General features: G+C 46.6%; 1 protein-coding gene across 1 annotated transcript; it reads left to right on the plus strand.

Moving 5' to 3' along the window:
* The first annotated feature begins 71 nt into the window (after positions 1 to 71).
* LOC308679236 (ATP synthase subunit delta, mitochondrial-like) lies at positions 72 to 8,037 on the plus strand. The gene is made up of 5 exons (XM_081346825.1): positions 72 to 339; positions 1,288 to 1,441; positions 3,492 to 3,580; positions 5,338 to 5,464; positions 7,898 to 8,037. The coding sequence occupies exons 1-4, from the start codon at positions 205 to 207 to the stop codon at positions 5,458 to 5,460; spliced, it is 501 nt and encodes a 166-aa protein (XP_081202951.1). The 5' UTR covers positions 72 to 204; the 3' UTR covers positions 5,461 to 5,464; positions 7,898 to 8,037.
* The last annotated feature ends 1,593 nt before the right edge of the window (positions 8,038 to 9,630 follow it).

Raw genomic sequence — 9,630 nt, forward strand, 5'->3', positions numbered from 1 at the left:
GCAGTTCGCCTCGAAGTGGGTGGAGTTTATGCCGCGGTGCTTCTTGGGAAAAATCTACGTTCATGTGCACGCACACAGACAAAAAACATCACCCTGCTTCCCGGCAAACCCTCTTTCCCTCGCGGAGCCTGCTGGGACTTGTAGGCCAGGCCTGGTTGCCGGTCAACCTCGCTGCTCCTTCTCCTCTCTGCCCTTGGCTTCGCCATGTTCCCCGTCGGTCGTTTTCTCGCCCGCGCTTTGGTTTTGGGGTCCCGATCCCCGTCCCGTTTTTATGCTGAAGCGGCAGCAGCTGCGACGGGCCCTGCACAGCTGGCCTTCACCTTCGCCTCGCCCTCTCAGGTATTGTCATGGCAACCGAACTGAGGCGGGCATGTGGGCCTGCTGGGTCGCGTATTCTGGGTTTGGACTCGTGTGTTTTGTTAACCCGGGTTTACCCTGTTATGTGAACGTGCCCGATGGGGAAGGGCAGCTTCTAGTTAACCAGATCGAGATGCAAGCAGGTAACGTCGGCGGAGGAGGAGGCTGGAGATTCGCTTAACAACAACTACATGCTTCACTTAATGAAAATGGAAAAAGGCTTTAAAATTGGGCAGGACTCACTTAACAACCGCCTTGCTTAGCAATTGAAAGTCTGGTCCCAATTGTGGTCATAAGTCGAGGATTATCTGTATTGGGCTTTCTGGATTGGAACTGAAGGCTATCGTTTCAAATTTTTGGAGGCCATGGGTTCTGCACCCAGATAAATTATTATTTTTAAATACTGCTTGATTGTCAGCAACTTTGGGCAGTATGTAAGTATCCTTCATATGAATCTCTCTTGCTTTCTATTTTTTTTAAAAAAAAATCCTGCTGCAGTGCCTTCTCTCCTTTTCTGGTTCGTTGGAAAATACACCTTTACAGGTAGTCCTCGACTTATGACCACAACTGAGCCCAAACTTTTTGTTAAGTGAATTTTGCTCCATTTTACAAACTTCCTTGCCACTTTTAAGTGAATCACTGCAATTGTTAAATTAGTAACACAGTTGTTAAGTGGATCTGGTTTTCCTATTGACTTTGCTTGTCAGAAGGTCACAAAAGGTGAACATGACCCTGGGACACTACAACGGACATAAATGTGAGTCAGTTCCCAAGCCCCTGAATTTTGATCACCTGATCCTGGGGATGCTGCGATGGTTGTAAGTGTGAAAAAATGATCATAAGTAACTTTTTTCAGTGCCATTGTAACTTTGAAAGGTCACTATAAGTCAAGGACTGCCTGTATTTTCTTTCCCATTTTTTCCCCTGCAGGTTTTCTACAATGCTGCCGTTGTGAAACAGGTGGATGTTCCCACCTTAAGTGGAACCTTTGGCATCTTGGCTGCTCACGTTCCCACTCTGCAAGTCCTGAGACCTGGCGTTGTGACCGTCTTTGATGAGGATGGCTCCTCCAAAAAGTACTTTGGTGCGTTTGAAAATGGTGGCTGGTGAAATTATCTTAGCGGAGGGCATCTTTCCCTTGAGTGAGGCTCTGCAAACTGGGCTTGGGAACTGTCAATAATTTATGTTAATTAGCTACTGCTGAAGTGTTGCTGAGCTCCAGCTTTCCCTTGAATTAAAACGTTCTCGCCATATTTTGCAAAACTGTGGCTCAGAGCTAAAGAGAAAGGACTCGCTCACCTTCCCAAATTCTTTCTTCCAAATGTTGGCTGGTTGCTAACTTTCAAAGATCCATCGCAATAATAGCATCAAGGTCATGACAAATAATGTCTCTTGATATTGCGCTAGTGAAGCCACACGTGGAATAACAAAGCATCTAATTCTGGTCACTATGTTGCTGAGACCCTAGAAAGTGTGCATGGAAGAGCAAAAAAGATGATCAGCGTTCTGGAGGCTAAATCCTATGTTGAATGGCTAAGGGAGCTCGGTATGTCTAGTCTATCTAAGAGAAGAATTAAGGGAGACATGATAACTGTCCTCCAGTACTTGAGGGGGTTCTGTCAGAGAAAAAGGAACTGATTTATTCTCTGAAGTACCAGAAGGCAGGACAAGAAGTAATGGGTGGAAGTTTATTAAAGGGAGATCCATCCTAGAAGTAAGAAGAAATTTTGTGACAGAATAATTGATGCTGAGGTTGTGGGCGCTCCATCATTGGAGAATAGACTGGACAACCATTTGATTGGGATGGTATAAGCCAAGGGTCTTCAAACCTGGCAACTTTCAAGGCTTGTGGGCTTCAACAACTCCTCCGGGGTCTCTTCCAGACTTATAATTCTATGTTCTGTGTACTTGTATATGGACAGAAAGAATTAAAAGTCGCCAGGCTCACTTTTCCCCCTCAGCTGGACAAATAGAGGTGATGGGAGTAACGCAAGATATCTGATTTGGCAACAAGCTACTAGACCTTGACTTACAACCGTTTGTGTAGTGGCCATTTGAAGTTACAACAGCATTTTAAAAAGTGACTTAGGATTCTTTTTCATGCTTGTGACCCTTGGTCAAAATTCAGGCGCTTGGCAACTGGTTCATATTTATGACGGTTGCTGTTTTTCCAGGATCATGTGATCACCTTTTGCGACCTTCTGACAAGCAAAGTCAATGATGGAAGCCAGATTCACTTAACAACCGTGTCACTAACTTCACAGCTGCAATGATTCACTTAGTAAACGTGGCAAGAAGGGTTGTAAAATGGGGCAAAAATTCAAGTGTTTTGCTTAGCAACAGAAATGTTGAGCTCAGTTGTGATTGTAAGTTGAGGACTATTTGTACTTTGCCTCAGTTAAAAGAGGAAGCCTTTTTTTTTAAACACCCTAATCCACTCTAGTTATATTTAGCTTTTCAGTTTGCTGGTTAACTTTATCAAGGCACGTTAGATTTCAGCTCCCGGGATTCTTCATCATTTCTCCATTGAAATTTGAACAATTTGGGGGGTGGGGGTGGGAAGCAGCCTTGTTTCTAGGAAAAAGCAAGCTCTTTTTCTTTGGAGAAATGAACAGGGTTTCTCTCCCCCCCCCCCCACACACACACACAATGAGTTTTTGTGGAGAAGAGGAGAGTCTTCAAACCTGGCCCTTTGATGACTTGTGGACTTCAACTCCCAGAATTCCTCAGCCAGGCACGCTGGCTGAGGAATTCTGGGAACTGAAGTCCACAAGTCATAAAAGGGCCAAGTTTGAAGACCCCTGATATAGAAGGATATATGGGAAAACCTGAGGGTGCACCTTAAGGATCCGGAAGAAATTTTCCTTTTCCTCTGGATATTTTAAAGAGTGTATTTCTGATTGCTCTATTTTAGTGGTGGTTTTGCTTTGGCTTTGTTAATAGTCTGCATTTGCTAACCTTTTCCTCCCGCCCTCATTGATTGTAGCATTTCATTAGTCAGGCGTCACCCAGAGAACATCCATCACTAGCCATCTAGAAAAGGAACGACATAAGCAAATCTTTGTAGGGAGGGAATTCTACTCATGGGAGCCCTCGTCACTGACCGATTGTACCCTTTCTTTGCAATTGTGTAGTGAGCAGCGGTTCTCTCACTGTGAATGCCGACTCCTCTGTCCAGCTGTTAGCTGAAGAAGTGGCTTTGTTGGATCAGCTCGATGCGGCGGTTAGTATTTGTCTGTCTTCTCCCCTTTTCATTTCTCCTTCCCTCTATTTCTCTCTCCAGACAATCCCAACTGAGCTGCCAAATTAGGAGGGGTTTCTCTCCACCATGCTGACTCAGCAGCACTGCAGTTCGGTCTCTTTAAAAAAAACACAATTCTTCTGCAGCCCAGTTACCATTTCAGTCTGTATTTAAAGCAAAAAATGCTTTGATTAAAAAGGTAAAGGTTCCCTCGCACATGCGTGCTAGTCGTTTCCGACTCTAGGGGCCGGTGCTCATCTCAAAGCCGAAGAGCCAGCGCTTGTCCGAGGACGTCTCCGTGGTCATGTGGCCGGCATGACTAGACGCCAAAGGCGCACGGAACGCTGTTACCTTCCCACCGCAGTGGTCCCTATTTTTCTACTTGCATTTTTTATGTGCTTTCGAACTGCTAGGTTGGCAGAAGCTGGGATGAGTAACAGGTGCTCACTTTGTTACGCGGCACTCGGGATTCGACCCGCCAAACTGCCGACCTTCAGATCGACAAGCTCAGCGTCCTAATCCACTGAGCCACTGAGTCCCTTATGCTTTGATTAAAGAAGTTCTAATCTTTGCAGTCATGTTTGGTGCTCTCTGAGCTTGGTTGTTTTCTTGCAGACGTTTCATTACCCAAACTAGGTGACATCCTCAGTGCTAGTAAGGAGTGGGGTTTAAACTGAGAGCACATCCCATTCCTTACTAGCACTGAGGATGTTAACTACCGTGTTTCCCTGAAAATAAGACCAGGTCTTATATTTTTTTTGCCTCCAAAAGAGGCACCAGGTCTTATTTTTTTTTGGGGGGGGGGTGTCTTACCTTAAGACCACCACAGCCAGGCCTCCCACACCCCAACACCTGTCGTGCTGCTGCTTGACCTCTGCGGCCGCTTGCTGCCACTAGCTTCCAGATGCCATGTGGCACATTGTGCCGTTGTTGCTGCTCGCTGCAGAAACAGCCCCAAGCATCACGTGGCCTCTTGGCGTGAGCAGTGGAAGCAGCGCAAAGTGCTGCACGAGCAGAAGTACACCGAAGCGCTGTGTGAGCAGCAGAAGCGGCCCACAGGCTGCACGAGCAGCAGAAACAACCCGAAGCACCATGCAGTGTCCTGCCTTGAGCAGCGGCTACGGTGCAATGCGCCACAAGTGGCAGCAAGCGGCCGCAGAAGACGTCAAGCAGCGGCACAACAGGTGTCGGGGTGCGGGAGGCCTGGTTGTGGTGGTCCTACCGGTAAGGTAAGCGGGTGTGGGGCACGTGGGGCAGCTTCGCCCTCCCCCTACTCTTGCCCTAGCTTGATTTTTAGGAGTGCGCCTCGCCCCCAAACTAGGGCTTAGTTTTGGGGTAGGGCTTATATTAGGCCCACCCCTCAAAATCAAGCTAGGGCTTACTATCAGGCTGGCTCTTAATTTCGGGGGAAACACGGTAGTTGGGTAATGAAATGTCTCCAAGAAAACAACCATGCTCAGAAAGCAACAAGGATCTCTCAAGTACTAATCTCCTGAGTATAAAAGACTCTATAGATGGAAAGACATAAACGGGACACCCTCCTCATTAATGCAAACCTGCTGGTTGACAGTTCTGGAAATTGAGGTCCCTGCATCTTAAAAATTCCTGAGGCCGAGGAAGACTTCCCTGTACAGCTGGTGCCTTTTGGTCCACACCTATTTCTCTTTTTCCTAAAAGGTCCCATAACTACTGATGTTGCTTCCTTGGTGTTAAGGCCTGATATTTTTTCCTGTACGCAGACAGCCAAGTCAAACTTGGACAAAGCCTTGTCGGCACTTGCATCGGCCACTGATGAGGTAGCAAAAGCAGAAGCACAGATCAGCGTGGAAGCCAACGAAGCAATCGTGAAAGCTTTGGAGTGAGCAGGTAAGTAATTGCCGTTGGGCTTCTGCTTCGGTCTCCAGCTGGCACTGGAGGATCTATAGTCGAGGAGCGTAGGGTTTTTTTTGGGGTCAGGCAATACAGGTAGTCCTTGACGTATGAGGAGGTGTTTAAAGGATAATTGAGCATTTGTGAGCAAATGGATAATTGTGAGCAAAGGAATAATTGCATTTCCTCCGAGTTACTGAGTTTCCTGACAAGCCACGCCAGATAATCTGCCTCCACTCGGATCCACTCTGTCCACTCTGCATCTGTGTCGTTGTTGTTAGTTGCGAAGACGTGTCCAACCCATCGCGACCCCATGGACAACGTTCCTCCAGGCCTTCCTGTCCTCTACCATCTTCTGGAGTTCATCTAGGCTCACGCCTACTGCTTCAGTGACTCCATCCAGCCACCTCATCCTCTGTCGTCCCCTTCTTCTCTTGCCCTCAATCTTTCCCAGCATTAGGCTCTTCTCCAGTGAGTCCTTCCTTCTCATTAGGTGGCCAAAGTATTTGAGTTTCAATTTCAGGATCTGGCCTTCTAAAGAGCAGTCAGGATGAGGGGGGAGGGGGGATTTTTTAAGGGAAAAATTGTATGTTAAAACTTTTCAATAAAAAAAAAAAGAGCAGTCAGGATTGATCTCCTCTAGGACTGACCGGTTTGATCGCCTTGCAGTCCAAGGGACTCGCAGGAGTCTTCTCCAGCACCACAGTTCAAAGGCCTCAATTCTTTGGCGCTCAGCCTTTCTTATGGTCTAACTTTCACTGCCATACATTGCAACTGGGAAGACCATAGCCTTGACTATACGCCCTTTTGTTCACAGGGTGATGTCTCTGCTTTTTAGTATGCTGTCTAGATTTGCCATGGCTTTCCTCCCCAGGAGCAAGTGTCTTTTAATTTCTTGGCTCCAGTCCCCGTCTGCAGTGATCTTGGAGCCCAGGAAAATAAAATCTGTCACTACCTCCATTTCTTCCCCATCTATTTGCCAGGAATTGAGTGGGCTGGATGCCATGATCTTAGTTTTCTTAATGTTAAGTTTCAAACTCTGTATTAACTGCATCTCCGGAGTGCTAAATCGTTGGGAGTGTTGCTCGGCATCTGTCTGCCACTAGGTGGCGCAGCAGGATAACAAAACCTGCATTGAGGCTTGCAAAAGAGGCAGGCAGGCCATCCTTATGATAAGAACTTACTCATGTCCTTTGATTTTAGTACAGGTGGTCCTCAACATACGACCAATCATTATTAACTGTTCAAAGTTATGATGGACCCTGAAAAAAAGCTTCTTTGCAATCCGGATTTGAGGTTAGGATGTCCGGCAGAGGATGGTCACATGACCACATTTTGGGTGCTCGTGAGCGTTACCTGCATTTCTCACGTTTGCAGCCTCTGCGATTTATAATGCTTTTGCCAGAAAAATCAACCTTTGCTTCCATTTTCCAGACAAAAACCCCAATGGCAAACAATGGGTCCACTTAATGACTCTGGGGTTTGCTTTGGGACCGGCACATTTTCTGAACGACCGCCAGGAAAAGAAGGGGGGGGGAAAGGTCATAAAATTGGACAGGGTAAACTTGGCGACCCACTTTACAACCAGCACGACCTCCGATGGAAATTGTGGACTCGGTTATGGTCATACGTTGAGGGCTACTTGTATTTGTAGCGCAGGCTTCTACATTGAGGCATGATGTCCCTGTGAAGGAAGAAGTGCAAAACTGTCCCTTAGTAAGGACAACTGCTTGTAAAAATTGAGAGGCCAAACTGCGTGCAAACGTTCATACGTGTGTGCAAGTTTATTTACTGCTGATGTTACCTAGCTGGGTAGCAGAATGTCTGCAAGAAAACAACCAAGCTCAGAAGAGCACCAAGGACCCTACAAATATTCCCTTCTATTGGATAAAGATCCGTCTGCTCCTCTTTGATGTTTGGGAAGGTTGCAGCTATGAGAGAGTGTGGCTGGGAATGATTCTCTGCGGAGTCCCTCAACCAAACCACATTACTTCTAGCAGAATTACTTCCAAAAGAATTGCATTGTCATCTTGGGGGTAGGAATTCACTCTTGCTGCCAAAACAAAAAACCAGTGCTAAGTTGCAAATCTTGTCTGTGCCTGATTTGTTTTGATTGGCAGAAGCTCTGCAAAGTTTTAGACAGGTTTTTCCCCCCAGCCCTAATGGAGATGAAACACAGGACCTCCTGTATGTAGAACAGGTGTTTTACCACTGGGCCTGTCAATATGGGGAAGTGGAATTATACAGCTTCAGCCTGTCATGGGGGAGGGCGACAAGGGGAAGGACTTGAGCCAGCAGTAAAGTTGTTTTTTGGTCTAATTTCTTTTCCAAACCCAGAAAGCAAATAGCCAGGGTCAACTTGCAACACCCGAGCCGTACAAAAAGCTGGCTGTAAAATTTCCTGATCTTCCTTCTCTTTCTTTGTTACAGGAAATTCCACCGCTGTTGTTTCAGAAGTGGCCTCCTTAAGTTCTGGACCTCTCCTCGTCCTTCCCTCTCTTTTTTTCTTTTGGTCTGTACAGAATATGTGAATAAAGCTTGGCAATTAACTGTTGCCGATTAAAGCAGAAGGTGAGGCCAAAGGTCCCCATTTGATTCCTTGACTTTCCTGTTGGTTTTTCAACCCAGACTCCTGAAATCAGCTTGGGATCTTTATAAAATACAGTGGATGCATGGCGAAACCATGCATCTAAAATCCAAACCGTCTCTTGTTTCTTGATCAGGGCAAATTGACGCTCTTTACGGGGCCATTCAGAGACCGGTGGGTACGTTCGTTGGGTAAAAAAAGAAATAGCTAACTTCAGATCTCCAAACAGTTTTCAGACATGTGAGGTCCCTTGGTGCTCTCTGAGGTTGGTTGTTTTCCTGCAGACCTTTCATCGCCCAAACTAGGTAACATTTTCAGTGCGCTGAGGCTGTTAGCTAGTTTGGCAATAAAACGCCTGCAAGAAAACAGCCAAGCTCAGAGAGCGCCAAAGACCCCTCATTTCAACCCTGAACTAAAACTTCTCCTTTGTGAAGTTTTCAGACAACAACTGATACCGTATTTTCCGCCGTATAAGACGACCCCCCAACTTTTGAGATGATTTTCAAGATTTTTCGTCTTATACGCCAGAAAATCAGCGAGCCCGGGAAGGCACGCCCTCCCCTCTCACTGTGGAGGAAGCAGGGCAGGCTGGTCGGGGAGCGATGCTGCCTCAAGAGGGAAGAGCGTCGGGCGGAAGCCGGCAGGGCAGTCCTGCGCACGCGCGCGCTCCCCAGCTGCTAAGGAGTGCTCCTTAACAGCTGGGGAGCGCGCGCGTGCGCAGGACTGCCCTGCCGGCTCCCGCCAGACGCCAGCCTGCCCTGCTTCCTCCACAGTGAGAGGGGAGGGCGTGCCTTCCCGGGCTCGCTGATTTTCCGGCGTATAAGACGACTGGGCGTATAAGACGACCCCCCCAACTTTTGAGATGATTTTCATGGGTTAAAAAGTCGTCGTATACACCCAAAAATACGGTATCTTTTCAGTCTTAGGCGTGGGCGAGAATGAGTAGGTAAAAATGGAAAAACAAGCACATTTTTGCTAACCGTTGGAAAATAATCTCCTGATAGTAAGAGTTGCTCAACGGGGGAATTTTTTTTTTTTACTCAAAAGTATCAACGCTTAAGATGAATAGGTATGTATCAGGTATGCAAAAAAAAAGGTGTAACGTAAACATGAAAGTTTAGCGTTAAAGCTCAGAGTTGGACTCTCTCCAAATTCTCTCATTCCACCTGGGATAACTTTTGATTAAATACGTCAAGCCCGTTGGACAAAAATCACATTAAGCATTCGCTTTCTTATAAAAAAACAAACAAAAAGAAATGTACAACCCACATTCCCAAACGTTATTTCACCAAGGTAGCCTTTCTTTAAAAAGTTGCTTCTTAAAAGAGGGCCATGAAAGGACTTCCCTTGAAGCCTACCTCGCTCCCTGCAGTATCTTGAGATCTTACGTTTAAAGACACTCCTTTTAATTTTAAAAACGTGTGCTGCCAGCGTGCTACGTAACAGCCATTCCTGGCATGATCTTTATTTCCAAGAATGCCTCTAGCCCCAGTTTTCTTAGAAAAGAAAATTCTGAGGGAAAAAAAATGCAGAGTCGTGTTCTGGAAGGGCACCCACAGGTCCCAAAGAAAGGCCC

Source organism: Vipera berus (assembly GCF_964194415.1).
Source record: "Vipera berus genome assembly, contig: HAP1_SCAFFOLD_74, whole genome shotgun sequence".
NCBI lineage: Eukaryota > Metazoa > Chordata > Lepidosauria > Squamata > Viperidae > Vipera > Vipera berus.

Coding starts and splice junctions, on each gene's coding strand:
- LOC308679236 (XM_081346825.1), top strand. CDS start 205: ATGTTCCCCGTCGGTCGTTTTCTCGCCCGCGCTTTGGTTTTGGGGTCC. Junction 340..1,287: donor CCTTCGCCTCGCCCTCTCAG/GTATTGTCATGG, acceptor TTTCCCCTGCAG/GTTTTCTACAATGCTGCCGT. Junction 3,581..5,337: donor TGGATCAGCTCGATGCGGCG/GTTAGTATTTGT, acceptor TCCTGTACGCAG/ACAGCCAAGTCAAACTTGGA.